General features: G+C 40.1%; 1 protein-coding gene across 1 annotated transcript in view; it reads right to left on the bottom strand.

Moving 5' to 3' along the window:
• The window catches only part of CACNA1D (calcium voltage-gated channel subunit alpha1 D), a 256,993-nt gene that overhangs the window by 112,445 nt on the left and 118,265 nt on the right, over window positions 1-26,283 (bottom strand). The window contains exons 9-17 of the mRNA XM_063121273.1: window positions 24,446-24,615; window positions 17,947-18,021; window positions 13,067-13,154; window positions 11,995-12,021; window positions 6,684-6,844; window positions 5,383-5,608; window positions 5,023-5,230; window positions 957-1,077; window positions 30-144 (exon numbers count right to left, since the gene is read on the bottom strand). Of these exons, the coding sequence (XP_062977343.1) occupies window positions 30-144; window positions 957-1,077; window positions 5,023-5,230; window positions 5,383-5,608; window positions 6,684-6,844; window positions 11,995-12,021; window positions 13,067-13,154; window positions 17,947-18,021; window positions 24,446-24,615 (1,191 nt within the window). The remainder of the gene's footprint in view (window positions 1-29; window positions 145-956; window positions 1,078-5,022; window positions 5,231-5,382; window positions 5,609-6,683; window positions 6,845-11,994; window positions 12,022-13,066; window positions 13,155-17,946; window positions 18,022-24,445; window positions 24,616-26,283) is intronic.

The following is a 26,283-nucleotide window of genomic DNA, read 5'->3' as shown; positions in this document are numbered from 1 at the left end:
CCACATATACTGTGCCGTTTCCTTAGTACCTGGCGGTCTTCTTCCTCTCTTTTTCCTCTGCTTCTTCTTTCTGAGCAGTGTTTAGACTTTCAGCATCTGCCAGATTATCAACCGCAATGGCCAAGAAGACGTTTAATAAGATATCTAATTCAAACAATTTTAAGGATACTACATAGGTATTGCAAGCTCTTTCTTGCCAAGTAGGAAACGAAATGAATTCTATGCTCTTAAATTCAGTGCAAGGCATTAGCAAACTGATACGGTTGTGCTTTAAAAAACCACTTTCTACTGGGACAATCAAAGATCTCATCCAATATACACAGGTAGATTTTAAAAAAACAAAAAACCCTCCCGCTCCCCTCACCCCACCCCCGGTTACTTGCGAGGAGCTGGGATGAAACCGGGACGGCAGCCCACACCTCCCGCAGTCTCGAGACCGTGGGAAAAGTCGGGATAAAAGTGGTGTCCGTTCTCCCAGGGAAAGGGAGGGATCATCCCTCCCTGCCCCAGGACTCCCTGTGCGTCATGTGGACGCACAGGGATGATCCCAGGGCGATCCCCGGGATATCGCCCCGTCTAACCATGGCCTAAGTAACTGTTGTGGGGAAGAGGAAATGGAATGGAATATATTAGAAGAGGGCATGGCTGGCTGGCATATTCGACAAGACCACCCTATACTACAACATTTTGTTGCAGGTTACACTTGTATTCACTACTCCTCATTCTCAGTTCTAGTTCTATTGTTTGTAAATTCTTAATCAAGAACAGAATAAATAAATCAGAAATTACTGGTGAAGAGACCAGATTCTGTCCAAGGATTATTCAGAGAATGTGGGGGCAGGGAGAGATATGTGAAGTCAAAATATGGGAAATTCTAATTATTTGATATTCGTGTTCATGGCATTTCACATTTATGATTTGAAGAATAGATGCATTTTTTTAAAATGAAAGGATACAGTTACCGCAGATGAAGAGGATGATGAAATATATACAAACTACCATTCCTGATGACGATGGGCCACCATATGCCATAATGCCATCATACATAACCGCATTCCAGTCTTCACCTGTTAGAATCTAAGAAGCAGATTCATTATTAATGAATGAACACATAAGTTTTAAGTTCACACCATAGAAAGAAATATTCCATGAAAATGCCATGTCAGAGCTGCAATTAATTTATACAACTAACATTATTCTATTCTCTAATGCATTATTTTATAAAATAAGGATATCTTAGGGTGCAATCCTATGCATGTTTAGACGGAAAAAGATCCTACAACTCCCAGCTTTCCTCACCCAGCACACTTAGAAACTAAGGTTTACTTGAAGAAACTTTTTTAAAAAAAATGACTGCTCAATTTGTCGCCTAAGTGAACATTTACGATTGTTTCTGACATCTATTTGTTATCTGCACCACACATCCCTGGTATCCCTGTATGCTCCCTCGTATGTACAATGTGTTGCCTAAAGCTTGTAGTAATACTAGCATTTATATCATGCATTTTAAGTTTTCAAAGCTCTTCATAAGCATTATGTCAGCAAGACTTATATCAGCCATAGAAGTAGATTGTCTAAGGCCACTAAGTGAGTATGTGGTGGATATATGATTTTAACAGGGAATTTGGTGGCTCACAGCATGCACTCTTAGCCATTTCACTGGGGGGGGGGGACATCTCTGTGATCTTCAACATTACTGCCAGCAGAAACATCTTTCCTTGATTCATAATTTAGATATACTAGTACGTACTTGACAATGGTTAGGATGACTTAAATAGACAAATTTAATGTTTGAACTAACCCAAGAGTGACTTTGGATGTGACAAGCCAATGAAAGTGAAGACATGATTGGTGCACCCAGTCTCATTGCTTCTTTGGAACAACCAAAGGCACCCTTAGAGCCTAACAAAACAACTTAGGGCGAAACCATATGCCTGTTTATACAAGTCCTACAACTCCCAGCATTCCCCATGCATATACATGCATAGGAGAGCTATCTGTGGAATGCTGGGAGTTGTAGGACTTTTTTCCTGTCTAAACATGGATTGCACTCTTACTTTTGTCAAACATCGAAGTGCATTTGGAAATTTCACTGAAGGTTGCAGAAAGCTCCTCTGAAGAACTGGGACCTCTATTCAGAAGGCTAATATACCATTTTCACAACACAATTTGGTAAAAAAAAAACCTATCTACAAGTAGTGTGATAGTTGCTTATCAATAAGATTCTGCAATTGAACATGAGATCAAGTAATTTAGGAGTTGTTTTTTTAAACTTACATTTTAAAATCTTGTACTCTATGGGAGAATTCAGCACTTAATGAGTTTCCTTGATTTGTTCTCTCCCACATATCTCATTACATCTATACTATAAATGTAACACTGTCATTATTCAGATGTACATTCTTCAGCTGTAATGATAACTATGGTTTATGGTTACACAAACAAGCCTCATGTTCATATGCTTCCTCTTCTCTAGAGCAGCTGCAAGGAGTGAAATTTTAGAATGTTTTTAGGATGTTTTAAGGATGTTTTAATCATGTATGTTATGTTTTTAATCAGTTTTTAATGTGTTTTATATTCATTGTTGTTCTCTGTCTCAATCCAAGTGGAGATGCGGGTAAGAAATATATTTTTTATTATTATTATTATTATTATTATTATTATTAGAAGTTTTTGCTTTTTTTCCAATTAATCTCAGCTTTGCATTATGGCTAAACTGTAAACCATGGTTAAATCTTAACAATGTTTTATTGAAACAAGCCAGAAACTGTGGTATGAAATTGGCCTTTCCTCAGTAAATCATAGTTAAGACTAACCACAATTTGTCTAGACATAAAGTTAAATGGTGTTTAATTAAAAATGGAACCTATCGTTTCTGATCTCTTCTACACAGTCATATCAGAGAAGGGGAGGGGATGAGCCCAAGGCTTATTCATGTAGCAATAAATGCCATTTTATGATTGCATCCAAATGTAGCCACAGTGTAGGCTGGCAAGTAGACTTTTAAATTTGGATTAAAGTCATTGCACATTAAGAAAGTGCAGCATTTGAAGGAATCAGGACACTTACTGTGACCTACAAATATGAATTCAAGAGCCTGACATCTAGAATATAAGAACAAATTACATTTGCACCCAGAGATTAATATTAATAAAATGTCTTTAATATTTAGCATAACTGGAAATGTGTTTAGATTAAATTTCATGTGAACAAATAGTTTTCTCCATGAATTGATACTGCAGAATTTAGATATAGGATATGAGCTGAAGCATAAATGGACACAACCACATCTCATGGGATCTCAGCATTGTGAAAATACACTTGAAGATGCAAGAAGAACTACAAACAGATAACAAATGAATAACCTCACTCCAAAGGCCACTTCATATATTACTTTTTCTAATATAGATACTAATCTCTATTGCAGAAAAGGCATATTATTTATAATGTCTGAATGACGATACAATTTGTTGTGTTTTGGGCTTGGTTGTGGTTTTTGTGTGTGTGTGTTTTTATACATATTTCAGATTCAAAGATGAGGAAGCCACAACAAGCACCAGCCTCCTCTTTTAAGTATCCATAGTCCAGAAGATGTACAGCACTATGTACACTGATGGTGCTATATAAATAAATAATAATAAATAATAATAAGAAGATACTCGTGGTTAACATCAGATATTACAAAATTTATCTTTCTGTAACATCTGTGATTAAGGCTGACATCCTATGTACGTTTACTTGGGAATAAGCCCAATTGAATTCAGCAGGACTTACCGCTGAGTAAACATGCACTCATTTGAAATCCTATTCATCTAAACTTGAAAGCAAGACCCATTAAATCAATGAGACTTACTCCTAAGTAAACAAGCATACAATTGGGCTGCCCAGTCTGTTGCAACAGCTAACAAAGGCCAAGCAAGAGATATTCCAATTGCTATGCCAATTATACAATTGCTGTGTAACACCCGAAGCCTTGAAGATATGCTAGCAGTGCAGGGAAATTATTCTGACACCACAGGAAGATAAACTGAAAGACATGGCTCAGAATAGGTGGCATCAGGTTTTAGGATTTGCTTACAATTACAATAACCTGCCACTAACAGTAATGGCTACAGTGTAGTAAGCCTCTTTACTTGCATTTAAGGCTCATGTGAATCAGTGTGTCTCCCTTCATTCCTTTCCTGAAAAGCAGGTGGCCTCTTCTTCTCTTTCTTTCCCCAGCACATCACATGTTGCTTGTGAAACTTATCCAGGCTTCAAAAGCAGCTTGTCATGTGGTACTGAGGGGGCATCAAACACATCTTGCCATGCGGTACCCCCATCCATATTGGGGGGGGGGGGGAAGAGAAAGCAAGGGACAAGATTCAACATCCGACAAGCAGACTTCCACTTGTACAATGTAACTTTTCTTTTCCCCTGCATACCCACAAATCTGCTCCTCCAACCCCCCTGGAGCAGATTTTGTGGGGTGCAGGGGGTGCAGAGAGAAGGGGATATCTGTTCTGCTAACAGATGCTGTTCTGTTGGCAGATGGATAGCCTTGGATTTCACTCAGAGGAAGGAAGGAAAGAAAGAAGCCCTGCTACATGTGTGAATCTGCACATATGCCCCTTTGGATCATAGCGCAAGATTGGGAGAATCTACCAAGATACAGCCTCAAATGTGTGAAGGTTAAACAATTGTACATAACAGTTAAACATAAGGGAAGATTTTTTTACATTCAACAGCTTTCCGTGTATTTTAAGCTATATTTTGGATGAACAAAGACAACTTAATATTAAATGACGTTAACATAAAAGCTATGCTGCATAGATAGATTGAATACATGATATGAACAAATGGTACAAAATGATGCAAAAATTACCAGAATATTGACTTTAATGAGCAGAATGCTATTTAACACAAACAGAATTAATAGTAGTTGTGAAAATGATTTCTTTTTCTTTTTTTAGGAGACAGGATTATTTAGACAGTTTTGTTGTTCAAAGATAAAATGTTTTATAGTGGGTGAAAGAAAGTTACCTGGAATACAGTTAAAAGAGCTTGTGGGAAATTATCGAAGGTGCTCCGTTTTGTTTGAGTTTCATCAAAATTAAATTTGCCTCCAAACAGCTGCATTCCAAGCAATGAGAAGATTATGATGAAGAGGAAAAGCAGAAGCAACAGTGAAGCAATGGACTTCATTGAGTTTAACAAGGATGCTACCAAGTTGCTCAGGGATGTCCAGTGCCTATAAATTAAAATGCGTGTGTTAACAAAAAAAAAACCGTAAAAGAACAGTGCGTGATGAAATATTACAAAAGAGCTGCGGATCATACAAGTGTCAATAAAACTTAGCAGCCAGTAAAAAAAGAAAATGTACCACCCTTGAGCTCGTCTTACCTGGTCACTTTAAAAATACGGAGGAGACGAACACAGCGGAACACTGAAATTCCAAGGGGTGACATAATTTCCAACTCCACCAAGATGGTTTCAACAATGCCGCCACAGACCACGAAGCAGTCAAAACGATTAAAAAGGGACACAAAGTAAGACTGCAGGCCCAGACTGTACATTTTTACTAACATTTCACAGGTGAATAAAGCCAGAAGAACTTTGTTTGCAATATCTGGGGAAAAATATTTGGAAAATTATGTTGATTTATATGCCTCTGGTTCAGTTTCACATGTTGTACAGAAAGCAAGAGATAGTTTTGTTCTATTTTGCCTTCTTGGGGCAAACATAGTCCTAAATCTCACGTTCTTCCCAAATTCAGATTGGGCAACCTATACCTTTAGAAACATAGCTCAGACACAAAGGGATTCAGGCAATAATATTTCAAAGCGAATTTTCATTTCCATGTTATAACATGTTACATATTTACCTTTAATATGGGCATGATTCAAAGCTCAGATCGGTCCTGATGTATGCACCAAGCTCAACATGAACAAGGAAAAACTTCCTGACTGTTAGAGCAGTACAACAATGGAACTAGTTACCTAGGGAGGCCTTCACCTGTCAGGCATGCTTTAGGGTGGATTCCTGCATTGAGCAGGGGGTTGGACTCGATGGCGTTATAGACCCCTTCCAACTCTACTATTCTATGATTCTATAAGGTCTGCCTTGTCCACTCCATTAAGTTAGAGTCTAATGGGGAAATCTCCACTGTGATCATACCCAACCGATAGAAATGCGCAGGACAGCCCCCGCATGAAGAGCTCTGAAAGTCAACTGTGAGCTAGAATCAGGCCCATGAACATGCCGGAGGCAATGGGCAAGCTATAGGTGCAAATTTTTAAAACAAAATGTGCAGAGCCTGCAAACTCTCTGGCTCAGTTCAAATTTTGTAGTAGACCCAAGGAAACCTTTTGGTGGCACACACTGGAGGTGCTGGATTGCACTATATAATTGCAGTCCACAACCCATGAGATTATGAAACAGTACCGTTCACTTAAAATTAGCCCAGTGTATGTGTAGCGTGGATTGCAATCTATGTAACATGACTATACTTTTACTGTAATCTACTACGTAGAATTAAAATTTGCTCATTCCTTTGCATTGTTTTTTGTCATACAATTTAAATATCTTAAGCAACACAAAACAACTATAAAATGTAGAAAAACAAGAGTAAATGCTCAGTATGAATCCTAGAACATTTTTCCATTGGTTGTTTCATGGAATAAGAAAACAACATTTCATTTTACCTTGTATTTGTGTCAACCAATCAGGCTGATCGTAATGCTCCGATGAGATAGTTAATGTGTTCAGGAAGACCAGTACAATAACTAACCAATAAAATGAAACGGATTTCACAGCAGCTCTACATCTTCTTCGGTTGAACCGATTCCATCGTCGCCAGCGTCGACTAAAATTTAAAACAGCAAAGCATTACAACACAGAATAAAATTATTAAAAAAATAGGCTTGAAGAAAATTTCTGCTAGGCAGAGAGCTCTCAGTCCACTGCCTTGATGCCACCACAGAAAAAGTCCTGCCCCTTGTGCTAACTCACCATAACTCAGATAGTGGAAAAATACACCAGGGTCTAAGTTAATGAACAAAATGGTCAGACCCAGGTGTATGGGTGAAGGCAGTTCCTAAGATAATCTGGTCTCAGGTTGTTTAGCGCTTTAAACATGTTGAACTGACCAATGAAATTAATTGGCAGCCAGTACAGGTGACACAGTATTGGAGCAATATGATCAGATCTCTTAGATCCAATCTCTTTGATCTGGACCAACTGAAGTTTCTGAACCATCTTCAAAGGCAGAGTACATAATAGTAATCCACTTTGGAAGTGGCCAGTGTGGGTTCTGCACCACTGAATTAATGGTTGACACCATCCATTGTGACAATGCCAATCATATATTTGGACGATTTCATGCACCCTCCTCAACAGGGAATAGCACCTATTGATTCCCACATTCAGCCATGAGTGCATAACCCACTGCTGCACGAAGATCCTTGAACTGGAGCTCAAATAAAGATTATGCAGTTCAGGATTAGATTTAAATTAGTTTAGGTTTAAAATTAATCCTTGAGTCAGTCAGGCCTAGTATTATGTTTGTTTTCAATAAGAAAGAAATAGCAAAATAAAGTTGAGTCAGGATCTAATATTATACTGCTACCTTACATGTTTTAGCTATTCCTGTAACATTCTAGATCATGGTCTTTCAAAAAAAATGTTTCATGAGGTTCCCAATGCATACATTTAGGAAACATATGACATGTATGTCAATAGGGACAGTACAGATACTGTAAGACCTGATAGGAACATCCAAGGATTAGGTACATGGCCAAACATTGGGAGCAGACATTCCCTCCACTCTACACAGAGGGTTGGATCCAGATTTAGGTGAATGCAACTAGATTGGTGGAAGTGGATTTCCCCAACCTTTCCTTCCCACAGCAGCCACTCCAGCTGCCTGAAAATGCTACACAGCATTGTGTTGTGCTACACAAATAGCTACATGGGAGTTAGCTATGGTGCGTAGGACGAAGGGGAGATTCCCCCCAAATCGGGCTGAGGCACCATCCATGAACAGATCCCTTCTGTCCACAGAAGACAGATCCTGAATCTAGCCATCAACTATAATGTGCTACTCAGGCAAATTCACTTTGAAATCTGGATATTTGTGTAATTTGTGTATGGAGGAGAACAATCAAAGAAGCTCAAACCACACATCCGTTATCCACATACCGTATTACAGTTACCTCTAGTCACATGAGTTATCCCGTTACCTTAAAACATGAGTGGACGACTTGTGTTTTGGCCTACAATTTTCATCAGCCCTAGCCAGCATAACCAATGGTGAGGGATTATAGGAGTTGTAGGTCAAAACATCTGGAGGTCCACAAGTTGTCCAATCCCTGCCTTAAACAGAGTTACACATATACATAATGTTCAAACAATCACATCTCTCATTGCTGAAAACAATAGGGCATATATGGGCCTTAATAGTTTTACTTTGACAGTAATTTCATATATAGAGACACACCTGAATGAGTAAGGGGACCATTTGTGCCACAGACAGCAGGAGAGGAAAAAGGGTCCAATGGCATTAAAAATTCTACAAGCCCTATCTATATAGTACAGGTGCAGTTTGCAGAAGTCAGAGGTTCACTTCGGGCTTCAACTCCTCCATGAATAAAGGCACCTAGAACACCAGTGGCAAGAGGACTTGTAAAGGAGCCACTCCTGATGAGACCAGGCAGCAGCAGCAGCAGAGATGGCTTGGTTGCAGCAGATCTAGGCCCAAGGAGGTCGTGCATCAGTATGTAGCTGTTATAGCTGCAAATGGCAGCTGCTTTTGAACCAATCTCTGTAGCAGTTTGATCTCCAGTGATTAGCAGGTGATAAGGTTTAGGTCCATGGGATGTAAAATCTTCACCAGCTGTGATCTGTATCTTAAAACTCTCTGAGAAGAACAGGTGCAGGACATGCTGCTTCTGCCCGTTTCTCTGGCCAGTTTGCACCCTATTGGCAGCAGAGCTCCAGGGGAGGGAATAGATGAGGATAGCTATCAACCACCACCACCTCCCCACCCCATCTACCCTTTCTTCTCCCATTCAGAGTAGTTCCTTGTATAGGATGGCCTATTTGTGCAGCACCAACTTAACCCAATACCAAGGGAGTAGGAGGTCAGTCCATCTTAAAACCTCTTAGCTGTTCTTAGTAGGATGCAAAGGGACTACTTCCAGAACTAGAATAAAAATGCATATTTATTTACTTTTTAATCATGGAAGTAGCCACTGCAATCTCCTGCATGACCCTATGTCATGCATAGTGTTCACACAAGTAATCCAGCCAAGGGCTTTGATCAGGACTGGAACTGCATCAACCTTCACATGACATACTAGACGTTAAGGTGATGTGGATACAAGCTCAGACCCCAGAGCCTGTTGCAATGTACAAGTCAGGCAGCAGGGTTAAATGAATGGTCATTTCTCTAGGATGGTAGCTGAAAGTAGTTCAGTGGTTTGAAGACCACTGCAAAGATTGTTGCACACGCTTACACTATCTTTATTCTCATGCTATTTTAACAGTATTATTTATTATTTATTTATTTAAAATATTTATATCCTGCCCTATATCAGATTGCCCTGCAATCTTGTGTTATCTCATGAAATCACCTTTTTGCATTTAAAATTATGTAGATTTCCCAAATTACTATTCTTATCCATACATAAAATATTAAATTTTCGTGTGAAAATAACACTTCGTTCAAGATTAAGACACACCCATTATGTAAATGTGTCCTTGACTGAAACAAGCATATATAAGAACAACTGTATAGGCAGATTTACGACTATCTACTAATGCATTAAACAATGTGACACTGAGGGTCTAAAGAGTATAGAGAAAACAGTAAAGGTTGTCGACTACATGGACATGTTCTCATTTAAAACCAAGCAGCAAATGTTCTGTAGAGATCTGAAGTTTGGGGCCAGAAAACAGAATTCCTCTTGTGGCTTTTGAAATCCCTAGTTGTAGATCTTTAAATACATCTAATCATCTATGTTGATCTAGTATAGTTGACTCCATTTCTATTGTCCTTCCAGACAACGCTTTTATTGTGCAATCACACTGCCTCATTCATGGAATTTTATGGGGGGGAGGGGTGTCCAGATGTCATCGGCTTCAGTTTGTAGACCTTCTTTGTTTTCCCACCACTTTCAGGTTGTTTTTTCTCAGCAGAAATTTTTTTATTAAGGAAGAAAAGACGGAAGAACTGCACAACGCCTTTCAATTGGTAGAGCTGGAAACCCTCTATCTGGAAACACCCAGAGTCTTGGGGGCGGGGATAGTTTCAAATTCTTACTAGGACAAATCCAAAGCTCAATGAAAGCAGCATTGATAGTTTGAAAGTTTTAAGTTAAAGTTTAAACATTTGAAAGACTGTGAATTGGTTGAAATTATAGAAAAAGAAGCAGATAAAAAAAAACACCTGCAGAAATATTTTGGAAAGCTTTTCTGAAAGGTAAAGAACTTTAGAAAAGAAGTATTAGTGTGGACAGAGATAAGAAACAAAGCAAGGCATATTAGGAATATGACTGTTCTTTTTAATTGCGTTTGTAAATTTTTGCTTGAAGTAAAAGGGGGATGAACTTTATTACTGAAGTTATTAATAAACCATGAAATCTTGCCTTAGCACACTTCAAAAGAAATTAAAATAGTTGTGCTGTGATTTTGACACATTATTCCAAGCAGCATTCTTGAAATATAGCATAAAATGTTTTCCCCCATTAATGAAAGCTATCAGCCCAAAGTAGAATTTAACTATGTATCTCCAAAAGCTGCACAAAAAACCGTTACAAAATATTACTTCGTCAATGAAAAATCGACTGTATACAATTTGAGAAGACATATTACCAAACTATGGTTGCCCATTACATGAACCAGCCTCAGGCTCACCAGCTTCCCTCTCCTCCTCTAGTGCAGCCACAATGAGATCAGAAGCTTTCATTTCTGTTATTAACTAACAGTGGTTTATCATTATGTCTTAACCTGAAAAAGCAGTGTCTGGGTTCAGCTGACACACCCTGGCTCGCACAACAAGCTGAAGCTCTCACGGGCATCACACTGAATATGCGCTTGGGGGTTGTCATGTCATGCACATCTGGCAAGCATGGGTTATATGGGGATTAAACAATTCTCTCCCAACCCTAAAATAGACCACAGTTGTTTAACCTTCACATAACCCACACTAGCCAGGTTGACATGGCATGACAAACCCTGAGCATGGATTGCAAAATGGCAGCCACATGCACTTCCACAACCACCACAGCCTCACCATGGGTTAAATAACCCATGGTTGGCTGTCGTGTTGCATGAACTAAACTATGGTTTAGGGAAACAAGCAAAGTTCAAACTATGGTTTATGATCATGGCTTCTTTCCCTAAACCATATTAAGATGAACTACACTTTCAGTTTTGAATGTAAAAATAAACTGTGGTAATTAAAAACCTTCGCATCTAAAGATTTTTAAAAAATGGGAGGGAGAGGAACGGGGCAGCCAGAGCAAGCTCAGAGGGAGGAGAGCCGGTTGCCTCGTTCCTCCCCTCTCTTTCGTGTCGCCAGTGGCGGCAGTGGCAACTCCGATTTGGCGCTCCTTCCCATGCAGATGCTGGGAAGGAGTGTCAATTCGGGAGCCCGGGGCCCCTGGGCGCAGATCCAAGGCTGTCAAGACGGGGGCCAGGAAACAACAGGGGGTGCACTGGCCTACTTACACGTGTTTGCCTTTAACATGTAGTTTGGCCCTCACATGACCTTTTCTCCTGCAAAACATTCTTGAAAATAAAAAGCTACCTGATCACATGCTTGCAGCTAAGTAAATAAAGTAGTGGAGAGAGAATTGTTGTTGCAATGTGATGCATATGTACCTTGTATATTTACTAACACAATTTTAAAATTCAGTCATATTCAACCATAGTATGTATAGATTAACAGCACAGAGTCATGATATAAAAGGGGGAAAGTGAATGGGAGAGGGGAGAGAAAGAAAGAATACTGACCTGAACTTGGATTTTGAGATAACTTGACTAAAAGAAAAGGAAAACACATTTTTAAAGATAATACAGAAGTAATAATTTACACAACTCCTTCTCCCTTGAAAGCTATATTGGAAATTAAAAGTATTTAAAATAATTTAAATCTTGGATGTCTGCTTGATACTGAGATGTTCCAGTGGTGTAAATTGGAGAATTATGTCACATTTTTACTGCGTTTGCTGGATCAACATCATAAGCATGCACATTTTACATGCAAAGGAAATTATACCTTTTTGAACTGACCATATCATATCACATCAGTCAACGTGAAGGCAGTTCAGAAATAGATTATAATCATAATTTCATGATTAAAAAAAAAAGATGGCATTTGGTGCTTTCAGCAGAATTTTTCATCAGTACAACCTTGCGAGGTAGGCTGGAAGAGAGTACTTGCCCAACTGCAGTGATCACAGTTATATTGTACTTATTAAATACAGGGATTTGTACACTATTAGGTTCAAATTGATAGGTGACAACTCATGTTGATAATATTCGTATTCTGTACATTGTTGTCTATGAATCAAGGCAACAGTGACCCAAGAAATGAGTACACACCCTGGCCAAGAGAAAGTTGTCCAAGCGCTCTCAAACTTGCCCTTTGCTTGGAGAAAGACACACACACACCCTTTGCATTAGGATTTAAATTAAGGCAATTGCTGTACACCGCCTAGAGAGTTTTGGCTATTAGGTAGCATTAAAATGAAATAAATCAATTAACAACAATTTCTAGCTAATGAATACTCACTACAGAATCTTATTTATAAAGTAAGTAGGAAAGGAGTACTAATTTAAATAAGGTTCAAATATATATTTAGTAAAATAAATCTACATTTAAAAAAAAATCCACATTTCAGAGAACTCCATTTTTGTTCAAGAAAATCTGTCAGAATTTGCAATTAAGAAACCAGATCCATCATTAATATCATTAACAGGATTTCCAAACATAGGCAGCTAAACCTATAGTTCAGGAAAATGGCTCACTTTTTTCACTGAGTGCTGGTAGAGAAAAAATCCTACCCTGCCCTTATGTACTCACCACAAAGCTCCACAGCATGCCGGGTTCTCCCCTTCTCCAGCAACATTTTCAGTGTTCACAGATTCAGTTTCACTTGCTTGCATACTGGCTGTTGCAGGATAGAAGAAATAATTAGATCTATAGTTGAACCAAGACAGTTATACTTTGCTTTGTGTGTAATGGACAGAAAACCTGTGTTAGGGAGGAATTTCGTGTGTTTAGGACTGAAACCTGCCTTTAAAAAACTGGCAAAAAAAACCCAAAACAGTTTGGACTGAAATGGATCTGAATACAGCCAAATTGAAGGGCCTGTTCAGAAGACACCTTAAACCATGGCTTTAACCATGGTTAATAAGGCTTTTTGCTTTATTCACTGTGGTTAAAGCACTGTGGTTTAAGGTGTCTTCTGAACACAGCCTGGCTTTCTGGCTTAACCACCATGGTTAAAGCCATGGTTTAAGATGTCTTCTGAATGGGGCCGAAGTGACTTCTAACTTGTCACTTCTAAGGTGTTTTTGTAGCCAAATCAGAATAGCCCATATGGCTCAAATAGGGGAGTATAAAATAGGTCTTGCCTGAAAAGTTCTAATGGATTATGGCCAATCCTCTAAAATCTTAACCCAAGGCAGCAACCCCACCCCACCCCAAATGGGCTATTGTATTTATTTATTTATTTATTTATTACATTTTTATACCGCTCTCTGGGCGGTTCACAAAAATAGAAAAGTATCAGTGTACTATTGTACAAATAGAAAAGTATCAGTATGCCATGGGCACTCATCATGCCAGGCCCCAATCGTGGTGATGCAAAATTATGCTTCTGTAAAGCAACTTGCGGGTGCTTCCATTTTTCTATGACCTGGCATATTCACCTATGTTCATGTTAATATGGTAGCAGCTAAGAGATGGGAGCTGCAAGCTTATACCCAGTTACCTGGGACTATGCCCAATGAACTCAGTAGGATTCACTTCTGAGTAGACTCGTCTAGGACTGTGCTGCGAGCTACAAATGCTAGGAAGTGCCTGGTATGAATCTGGCCTTGGCCATGACTCACTAGGTGGCCTAAGGCAAGCATCCTTCTCGCAGCTTTAGCCCTCCACCTGCAATATGGGGATAATAATGCTGATCAACCTCAACCTCACGGAGTTGTTGTATACACCTGCACACATACAGCTTCTACAAATGGAGGCCTTGGCAACCAGGTCCAATCAGTGCATGGAGGTTAGTGGTGGGGCTAGTGAACGTAATCCCAATCCACATCCTTACCTCCGTATGGGTTTATTGTACGTACTTTAAGAATGCCCCACTGTTCCCTTGGTGTTTATCAAGTACTGTACCTACTTTAAGAGTGAGAGGAGCAAGAATATTTCTACTAGTAGCATAAATTGAATGAATGCAGTCATGGCTTCATATGTCAGTTAAGGTGAAAGGTTTGCTATTCCAACACTGAATATAAAGGCAATTTCTTGCTGGTCTGCAAAGACAGGCTGCTATCTAAAGCAGAACAAACAAACAAACAAATAATAGATGGACTTTTAAATTACCAGGACCAAGCACTTATTACATTTCTGCTTTTGATATCTTAACACGTTTTGCCAGGGACAATTCTGACACTTTTATTATCTTGGCACTTGTTCTAAATAAACAATTTCCTCAGATGTCATTTCTCCCCTCTCTTTACAAGATTTGTCCCTGTGAAAGCTGTGAAGAACAGCAAGGCAGAAAATGCATTGTTTACAGTTCAGCTCAACTCGCAGAGTTTGTGCACCACCAAGCTGAATGCCACCTACCAGCCATGCCTTGTGATTTGTCAGGTGAGAGCCACCTTCCCTCTTTTTGGTCCCAGGTAGGTAGCAAGAACAGAAGGTTAGCTAGCCCTTCGTGGCCAGTGGGGCTACATTCAGCGTGGAGGGACAGAATTCGTGCAGGCATGATCAAGCATTATATGGGCCAGAATCTCATACAATGTTAAGATTAAGTCAGGGAGCATGTCAGACAGGTTTATGTTTGAGGCAATGAGTTTTAGAAGTGAGGGCTCCATGCCATCACCCAGGGGCCCAAGCCCCAGCCCTGTGCATAGACTTTTGTTTGTTCCTTCTGCTCCGTTGGCCTCCATCATGTCTCTGTTGTCGAGCTCCATCACACCAGTGGTTTAACGCACTCTCACCACATCTGGTATCTGGTACTGCAGTGCGGGACTCACATGATGTCGTCCCTGTCCTGCACCCATTTTGCCTTTCTCCCCTCCATTTTGTGTATTATTTTGGTGAGGGGAAAGTCTGGATTATTTTCCTCAAGCCCTTAAGCTTCTGTGTATTGCTGTCCTCTTGCTTTTTCCTTTGTTGGGGGCATGTGCTTTGAACGGAGTTTTGCTGACGAAAGGGGAGGGTAGTGCGGTTCTCCTCCTCCAGCACGTTGAGTTGAACGAATGGACCTATGCTTAGTTGGTTGAATGGACTTTTTACTGCTCCAACCCCACCCTCATTGCCCACAGAAATGGAGCTCAGCCGATGAAACATTAAATCAGTAAATCGCTAGACAACAAAGCCAGAGTGGGGGAGGGGGAGCCCATGTCCCTGAGGACCTCAGCAGATCTCTATTTTTATGAACTGGAGATGCACAGCTGTGCATTATCAAAGTAAATGAAAGCAGATCCTCAACAATTGCAAACAGATGGAATTTCGCATTGGTGGAGTATCAGGAGAATGGTTTGAGTGGGGGGAGGAAATTTAAAATTCCTAAAAATCAAGGCATGAACGAACCTCTTTAAGAACTATCACTGTGCCAAGTTTCATCTCTTTATCTTTAAAAATTACGCAGATGTAAGCATTTTGGTTAGCCACAGATGTCAATATCAAAGTTACCCCTCACCCCACTCAGCCTCTTCCAAATATGGAGATGTTCAATTAAGAAAAACACGCACACAGCATTGATGCCGGAAAAACTGTCGGATAATTTAGAAGACATTAGAAGCTCCAATTAGGTGCAGTAATTGCACAGTTTTAGGCTGCCATACTATTGCATTTGCCGAGAAATACAAACACAAAACATTTTTTAAAAATTAACTGCAGGGGGAAGGAAAACTTTGGGGGGGGGAGGAGATTTCACCGGCATAGTAACGATATGCCATTTCATGGTGGCCCACCTCTTCTGCACTGCGTCTTACTTCCCATGCCACATTGATGCAGCCTAATCATCTCTGTGGACTTATTTGCAACGCTAGCCTAGTACAAAAGCTCCTCCTGCAATATTCAGTCTGTCTTTCTTTCAGTTTTCCAAAGGTAAGGCTAGCTCCACTCAAAACTGGTAAAACAATAAAAAATCCACTGTGAAAGGAAGTGTCATTATGCATCTGCAGGCTAGACTTGAATTTTATCCAGTCCAAAACACAAATGCCAAAAGCAAAACAGCTTAAACAGCTCAAGAATGAAAAACAACATCAAACCAAACAAACACATAAGCTTATGAACACTTGAGCTAAGTATCCTGCAGATTTAAAATCTACATTTATTTATGGCATTAAGACCAGTCCAGTTTGGTCTCAATGGGGATCAGTGGATGTGCTCAGCCCTCCACACAGCTCTCCGTCTATGGGTGAGCAGCCACAGAGCAAGGGAACACTGACAGAGCAGGGTGCATACCAGGGGCTGTCTATAAGCGGGGAAAGTCCCGTGGTCACTGTGGATCTGTGCTGCGTCAGTTAGACAACGCCAGTGCAGCTTCACAGCCGCCGCGGAGCTTCCTCGTGATGCAGCAATATGAAAAAGTCGGGGATTTACCCTGACTTTTTCAAAGGAGCGATGTCAACATGGTGGTTTGCAGCTAATCTGGGGTCAACCCAGGGGTCAACCTGTTCGTCTTCCATCAGGAAGAGGGCAGGGGTGGCTCCAGGACCCGGATGGCCACCCAGAAACCCTATGTTCCCTCCTTGGGAGAGAGAACGCACGGGGTTGAAGAGGGAGGCAGCGCCAACCCAGCGCCATGAAGACAGCCTCGTAGAGGGAGTGTAGGATGTGGCAGGGAATTGGACCAGCCCCTCAGCAGCCACACCTTTCTTTCTCTTTTTCTGTTATGCACTTTGCTGAAATGAGATATATGTTTCTCCCCCACCCCCACTGCAATTTATACATACTTTTCTGTGTGGTTTGTTCATGCTCACTGTATAACATGACTTAGCCCACTGATGCCAAGTGTTTTTTAGCTTGCGTTTGGGATGGAAGGGGGGGGGGAGTCCAATAATTTCATAGAACAGAACACTCCAGTGGGTGTCCCAAATTGTCATCATCCTGGTGTGTTGCCAAAGTTTGCAGTTACTTAAATATGCAAAATGGACAAGATAGATATTTTTTTTGGGGGGGGGGGAATCCATCCTTCCCAATGTGATCTAAAAAGTCTTTTCAAATATGAAATGGAAATAATTACCTGTACTTCTTAATATTTTAATTAGTGAGATAAATATGGCATTAAGAGCAAAAAAAACCCCCAAAAAACCAATCAATAAAATCGAGCTATTCTGCAAAAACCCATTCTCAACCTAGGCTCCATTACATTATGAAAGCTTTTGAAAAGCTTTATGATTTTCAGCACATTGGAACTAATGTGATGTACTCATATCTGGCTTCTTTGTGTTTTTAGATGATGTGCTTTAGCTTGATTGAGAGTTATTCTGTGGAACTGTGTAAATGAAATTTCACCATATTGAAGCACCGCAGCAAAATCTCTTTGAAACATGCATTCAAACAGCAAATCACTTCCATGCAAGATGTGTGTCCACATGCACTTTAGGAATATGTTTATTCCCAGGTGTGTGTGTGTGTGTGTGTGTGTGTGTATTAAGCAATAGCATTCAGAACTCATTGCTTAGATTCAAACATCCCACTGCAAAACAGGCCACATTTACCATGTTTGTTGGACCCACGGCAACAGTTAAATCTGCTTTTCTTCTTGTCATCTAATAAATCAGCCAGCGTAACCCCTTCATGTTAAACACGTGCAATCCCATCAATAATACAGTAGGTGGCGGCAGCAGCAGCGCAGAAAACAATAAAGGATCCACATTCAGAGAAAGCAAGTTCAGATGTGATATAGAATGACTATACTGGCTATATTATCAACCTAAATCTAGGATTATGAAACTTGTTTTCATAATCCTAGGGAATCCCAGGGAACTGGGGTGGACCTGGGAGGATTGTGGGGTTTGTGGGTTCCTTTAACAGCTCCCTATCTCTTCTCGCATAATATGAGCACTTAAGCCAAATGGTGTATGTGGTGGGAGAGGTGAAGGATGGCAGTTTATATGTACAAATGCTGAATAGGATTTCCAGTGGTTTAGGATGGGTTCCAGCTTCCTACCTCTCCCTATGACTATCACAAACAGGGTTTTTTGTGACTGATACAGGTTGCGGAGCTGTAGCTTAGTGGTAGAATACATGCTTTGCATGCAGAAGGTCCCAGGCCTGGACCCGGTATCTCCAGGTGAGACTCTGGAGAGGAAGCTGCCATTCAGTGTAGACAGTACTGAACTAGATGGACCAACAATGTGACACAGCAGTTTCCTGGGTTCTTAACATCAGTTTTCTTGGGTGCAGAATTTTGCTTTTTCAAAAAGGTAGAGAGTAAATACAGCCTTGCCTAAATTAATTTGCTCCTTGCAGTAATTTGGCATTCTTGGCCGAGCTGGGGGAGGATTCACAATAGCTTTTGAGAGAACTGAGGTGAGTCATTTCTAACAGTTACACAGATCACTCAATGCCTTCCATTCAGTGATTAGTAATTAGCATCCAGATAGCTTTACAAGGGTATCACATGGAGTTATAAAGATTAAGGGCTGATTCACAGAATCACAAATTGAGTTTGTCTTTCAACACAAGCTCACTGTTTTGCCTGCCTGGATTAAATGTGCCAACTCCCACAGACATAAATTTTACGTAGATATTAGCACACAGCTCGTGACAGGCACTGATATCAGTGATTTGTGTTTTATGACAACCCTGCACATGTCCATCCAGGCTGGCAAACACTTTAGCCCATTTTGGATTAAATCCAACATTGCACAATGGACTTCCCCTTGCTCTCCCCACCACCACCAAATGCTGCTGCTGGGAGGGTAAATAGAGGCCCCCAGTGGTTTACGTTCCATGGCGTAATAGCCAGCATTTGGATACGATCTATTATAAAGCCAGCCCTATTTGTATTTCTGTGAATCTGTGAATTTGAAAGGAAACAAGAGTGAACTAAAATTCTACGCACATTACTGTGGGAATAAGCTTCATTGAACGGAGTGAGACTTGCTTCCACGTAAGCATGGCTACTAGTCCTGACGGCTAAGTGCTGCCTTCAGTATCAGAGGTTGTATGCCTATGTACACCAGTTGCTGAGGAACATGGGTGGGGTGTATGTGTTGCTGCATTCATGTCCTGTTTGTGGATTTCCTGTGGACACTGATTAGCCACTGTGTGAACAGAATGCTGGACTAGATGGATCTTTGGTCTGATCCAGCTGGGCTCTTCTTATGTTCTTAAGCGTGCCTCAGATTGGCCTGTACATTCAGATACCAGTTCACCCATAAATTCTCAGCCCATGGCCATAAAAGTCCTAATCAGATCCAGTTCTTCCAATCTCAGTTCTAAAACAATGCAAAAACTCTGGGAATTAACAACGGCCTTGCAGGGCTGTTGCGAAGATTGGGAAGACTATAAAGCACCTTGCAAGATGTGCTCTATAAAACATTAAACAGTCATGTAATAGCTTTTGTACTAAATTTGGCCATTACCAAAACATAGCGTTTTGCACCAATGAAAATAAAAGCTTTGCTGCAGCAAAAGTGAAGGAAAAAATCTCATCACTGAGGTCAACCAGCATCACTCTGATTACACTCATTGAAGAAATCAGTTGACAAAGTGCATGTCTTTGTCACATAAGATAGCAAGTGCTTAATTTTCGGTAACCTATCTATGGTTATCACAGTGGCATTTTAAGTGGCAGAGTCTACGCAAGAGTCTCTAAAAGAACAGGTAACTGTACAATTTCACATGCCACTCTAGGCTACATTTTGAGAAGTGTAGATTTATTAACAGAGATTTTAAAATGCAAGGCAATAAAATGCAAGGCTTTTGTAACTTTAGTGATTTCCTGTCAATAGCTAAATTTCAATCTGCTCGGAAATATCACAGCTATTTTGAAAGATATTCCCTAGCAATATCAGTGCTCTTTTGCAGGATGTTACTTAATATGGCACAAACTACAGCTTCAATAAGCCATAAAGACACTGAAAGCTTGATTGAGGCAATGAAGATGATAATAGAATGAACACTGTCAGAGCCGGACATCCTTGACTCTAAAATTAGCTAAGTAAGTGGCTAAAATTGTTGTTTTCCTTTTACAAGCACTATGGGTTTAGCTCTCCAGATGGGTCAATTTTGCCCACATCCACAAAATGTTGATAGGTTATTTTGGGGGTTGTTCTATAGCTATCACTGTCTCCCAGAGGAAGACTGAAAAGGCAGGGACTTCCCAGCTGGCTAATTCTGCCTTTTTCACACATTTGGACTGACTTCCCAAACAGCTAAAAAGAGTCAGTGAAGACACAGAAAAATGCAATGTTAAAGAGTTTTAGCTGATGCAAAACTAGCTGTCAGATCTAGCCTGTTCCTCTAATACTTAATACTCTGGCTTAATGCTTACAACGTAACTCTTTAGAAAATTACTGCAATGTTTAAAGGACATTCTATTACCTTTTTTGGTCCAAATAAAACAATATTATATAGCACTTACAAGCATCAGTAAACATTAAAGAAACACAGAAAGCAGTCTGACATTTTAGCTATGCCAAACATTGCTAGATCCCAATGATATAGGTTATATACATCCCAGTCCTCCATACATGTGCATGTACATTCTTTATATGCATGTTGAATGATTGCAAATCATGACTGAGGAGTACATCTAATAATGTATTAGCAGACTTCCACTTATGCAACAGAGTTTTCTCATCCTCGCCTACATTCGTACACACACACCCAGACACACACACACAAATCTTTTCTGGAAGGTCCCCCAACTTTCCAGAGCAGAATAAGGAGTCATGGGACTGCAGGAAGAAAGGGGAATCCACTCTGCTGGTCAGTGCCATTCCACTGGTGGATGAACACAACTGAATGTCTCCCAATGGCTGCAATGATATACTCACTTAACTGGGAGTTAATCCCATTGAATTTATTTATACAATTTCACTGTAAAATAATTAAATCCACAGGAATAAAGATAAACTGTGGTTTAGTGCTACATGCGATTCCTCCCTCCCATCTTCCAATGAGGCTGTGGGAAAATCAGAAGTTGTCACTTCTGTTTTTAGTTAACACCAAATTGTTGTAATGTCCAAACCCTAAACTATAGCTTCGATAAATAAGTAAACTTCATAAACCATGGTTTTAACTTGGCTTGTTTCAATAGACTATAGTTACGAATAACCACAGTAATGCTAAAGTGTAGTAAGTTAGAAATGGAAAAGAAAGTTCCCAATCTTCTCCTTGTAGCTGCCTCAGAGGAGGAAAGGGAAGGCTCATTCATGTGACGCTAAACCACAGACCATCTAGAACATTTCAGGACACATGGGGCTGCATGGTGGTAGGAGAGGATGGGACAATTCTCCTGCACAAGTGGAAATTCTCTCACACATTAACCTTAAGTCTAAATAAGGCCACTGTGTAGCACCTTATAATCTAGAGCTGCCAACTTTCAAGTCCCTAAGAAGATACAGTTGGTGGCAAATGTAAGGTTTAAGCTGGACAGTAAAGTTTCTTTTTCATTTCAAGAGACGCCCCACCCCCAACTTTGTAAAAAAAGAAAGGGGGGAGGTGTCATAATGGGGTCTGATGCAAATGTTTTAGATAAAGAAGGAATCTTCAGCTCAAGCCAGGCCACTGTAGCTTGACTGGGAACCTGAAGACTCAGGCCTTTGCTAGACCAGAGGTTATCCCGGGCTGATACCCAGAATCGTCCCTGTGCGTCCAGATGACACACAGGGGATCCTGGGCTCAGGCAGGGATCAACCCTCCCTGGCCCCGGGATAAAGCCTACCCCCCTGGGATTGCTTTTTCTCGCAGTCTCGGGCTGAGCCCAAGACCGTGAGCGTGTAGCCCATTTTCGCGGCTTTTCCCGGCTCCGCACAATTACTCGCAAGGAGCAAGGAGCTGTGCACGGGGCACAGCGCTCCCCAGAAGCACTGCACCCATCGGGTGGGGGGTGCGGGGAAACCCATTTTTTTTAAAAAAAAGCAAACCTTACCTTGGCGCACGAGTGTTCGTGCGCTTTGTTCCTTTAAAAAAATGGCGGACGTGACAGCTCTCTACTTGAGTCGCCTCGCGTTACGTGTAGACAAGGGCGGGATCTTGTGTTATTGACAACACGAGATCACCCCTCCTCCATCCTGAGATATCCGGTAGGTCTAGCAAAGGCCTCAGTCAAATCAATTGCCAAGCAGCATAATAGCAGTTTGGATTGAGCTCCCAGGTTTGCAGCAGGTCTGTGCAAATCTAGCCCAGTTGCTTTCCTAAGCACTTGAATTGGCTGATCACTCATTTGATGCCAGGCCAATATGGCCCTTCTACACCTAGAAGCTCAAATCATTCTTTGTTATACACTTTGCAGACGGCTAAGATAAAGGGCTTGGGTTTGGCTAGCAGACGGCACTGCTTTTGCAAGTGAAAGCCAAGCCCTTACTAATTAAAATGGCACTGTCTTAAACATTCAAAAGTAAAGCAAAGGTATAGCACTAATTGGCTCAGTTCAGACATGCTTTTCAATGATGGTTTTAGAACTCCATGATGGAGTTTTTACACCATTGAGAAATGTGTTGTCTGGGGAGGGGGAGGGAACTCCACGCAATGGTGGAGGGTTTTTTGGGAAAACACTCCACGCAGAATATCCTGCGCAGAGGAGAGTTCCTGCACAACGGTTGTGTTACATGTTGCGTAGGGTTCTGTGGAGTTTTCTGTTGTTGCGTTGACTTTTCCCAGTGGCTACCCTAGCAAGAGCGGCAAAAGGAACAAGTGACACTCTAGCTGGGATTTTGTTTTTTGCAGCAATGGCTGATGGGATACCATCAGGAGGACTGTCGGGAGTAGAGAGGGTAGAGGAACTGTCAGTCCAATGTCACAATGGATTTTACTCAACTTTACGGTAGCCCACAGTCACACAATGGTGGAGCTAGAACATGTTGTGTGGGGAGTACCTCTTAAAAACCTCAACCACTAAGTGGAGTTTTCACATTATTATTATTATTATTATTATTATTATTATTATTATTTATTTATCAATAATAATAATTTATTTATCAACAATTAATAAATAACAATTTAATAACAATAACAATTTATTTATCATTTATTTATCATTTATTTATCATTTATTAATAACAATTTATTTATCAACATTTATCAATGTTGACTAATTGCGTTGACTAATATGTTGTCTGAACTGAGCCAATGGCTATCATCCCTACAGTTCACCATCACTCACCATTAAGTGTTATCTGCAGCACTGAGGAACGTGTGCTGAAATGAATCAGGTCATAAGGCTGGGAGACGCCTTGTGATCTCACACCAACCATGACATTTTTCACAATTAAAACCACTCCTCCCCAAAACTGATAGGGACAAATAGTACCAGCAGAGGGAGTAATTTTAATCAAGAAAAAAAGCAGCACAGGAGTAAGGAGGTAACCCTTTCTTTCCATAATGTCATGGTTCCAATCCATCTCTCTCTCTCTCTCTCTCTTTCACACACACACACACACACACAGCTGGTATAAACACCTTTAAAGCACTATCTGACTGATCCATGGATCTCTGAATTATATCTAGTTCGTTTCTAGGTAATGGGTGTTCCATATGAAATGCAGATTGAACTCTTTGTAGTTAATATTCCAATTCAATGAAACCTGTCATATATTAGATAAACACAATGCAAACTTCTTAACTGTCCAGAGATCATCAGCTATTGAGTAGTAAAGATATGTAATAAATATGTAATAAAGATATATTCAGTAACATGTCTATTAAAGGGGGGGAAATCAAAAGTAAAAAACACTTTACATCAACCTATACTTTAAAAATGTATTATTTTAGAAAGCCCTTAAAATCCATCCATTTATTATAGATTATTCTGCAAAAGTTGTTTTTAATTTTGTTACATAGATTGGTGTTGTATTCATGTACATTCATGTATATTTTTAATTTGTAAGCTGCTCTGGGAATTCTAGAGAATTGAAAGGTGAGGTATAAAACTAACTAAATATATCCTGATATTATGTGGGCAGAAGTCTCTGCCACATAACTATTTTCTAAAGAACATTATATTATTTTTTTTCAATAGTAATGAATTAAGTAGTCTTGACATACTGTTCCGTTTGCCTTCTCCATCACCTTCCTCTTCATTCTCAGGATCAATGTCTTCTGCTTGTGTAATCCAGTCCAGATAGCCTTTGAGATCTTCTTCAAGCTGCTGCTTTTCACGCAGCTTCTGAAAATCTCCTCTAGCCTTGGCTTTTTCTCTTTCCTTGGAAAATTCCCTATTGGGTTCAGATAAAACATAATAGAAATATTGATTTATGAAGTCGTATGGCTTTCTGAAGAAAGAATTTAGACCCCAGTATTTCTTCTCGACACAGTTAAACAACAAAAAGAAACTGTACAGAAATGTGAACAGTTTCCACATATCACAACGGTGATGCAAATAACACACCATGCTGCATTCCTTATGAATTACACCTTTAAGTACTGATCAAAATATAACTTACAAAAATTCAGTTACCATAACTATATTGGCATCAAGTTCTATCTCCCTATTCACCTTAATGGGTCCAACTGTACTAAGATATAGCCGATATTGGTCCAGTTCACACAATCAAAACAAGCCACCCTCCAACAATCCATGGTTCCCAGGTTTGGACAACATGATAAGCTACAGCCAGGCAACAATTATTCAGATCACACCCAGCATGCACCACAGTTCACAAGCCACTATGGCCTGCTTAAGCCACATGGCTTGTTTTGATTGTGAGAATGGGGTCGTTGTATTTTATTTCTCCCTCAGACATTTAATTATGATTCTAGAAGAGTGCCTTCTATCTAATAGCACCAAGCATTGAAGACATAAGGAAGCTTTCCCCAACCTGGTGCACCCCAATGTTTTGGACTGTAGCTCCCATCAGCCACAGCCAGCATGGCCAATGGTCAGAAATTGTTGGATTTCTAGCCCAAAACAGCTAGAGAGCACTAGGTTGGGAAGGATGGCATAAGGGTTCATGGAATTAGATTGGATAAAATGGTATATACCAATGAAATGTAAGGATGATCAAGTATTGAGACAAAAGTAGCTCCTTTCAAATCTAAAAGTAGGATTTGCCCAAATGAGGCACTTATATCATTGTGAATATCCTGAGAAACCTATTAGAATATTCCAATAAAATTGTGATTCCTATGTGGTAATTCACTAGCTATCATCATCTGATGAGAGCCATGATTGAAAATGGAGATCAAAGAACACTCAAAATGTTTTGAGTCTGCTCTTCAGCACTACAAAATGCCAAAATACAAGAACAAATAGAGATAAGGAACATTCTGGTTTTAAAAAACAAACAAAATAAAACCCTTCAAACTCAATTGGAATGGGAAATTACATCAGTCTGGAGGGGATTCATCTTAATCTGAACAGCAAATGGCCACAGGAGCAGCCATAAGTCTATGACAGAACCACACCTTATATGCAGAAAGATGCTGATTCAATCCATAGATCTAAGGATCCAGAGGTGGGAAAGACTGCTTGAAACCCTGAAGATTCAATGTCAGACAGAATGGACCACACTGGGCAGAATGAGCCAATAGTATAAGGCATCTTCATATATTCAAACAGAAGCTTCTTGACCATAAGAATATGACCTACACTGACCATTAGTACATTTCCTGGACTAGACACCTTTAAATGAGTGGGAAATAAATGAGTACATTTGGACACCCAAATTGGAACCTTTTCATTACTTAATGGTAAAAGATGAAAATGAAGTTAATTTAAAAATATGTGTTTTTTCCTCTCCTTTTTGAAAAGTTTTCTCTTTTTTCAAAGCTTCCCATAAACTATGACCTGATGTCAATACTCCCTGAATATAGGTTTTATGTTACATTGTATCTTTCTTCTGCTCAATTTGTTCATGCTTGTAGCTACAATCTTCTGTTGAAAT

The sequence above is a fragment of the Elgaria multicarinata genome, chromosome 3 (genome assembly GCF_023053635.1).
Source record: "Elgaria multicarinata webbii isolate HBS135686 ecotype San Diego chromosome 3, rElgMul1.1.pri, whole genome shotgun sequence".
In the NCBI taxonomy this organism is placed as follows: domain Eukaryota; kingdom Metazoa; phylum Chordata; class Lepidosauria; order Squamata; family Anguidae; genus Elgaria; species Elgaria multicarinata.
The sequence above is the reverse complement of the archived record's forward strand: the minus strand, read 5'-3'. Positions and strand labels throughout refer to the sequence as shown.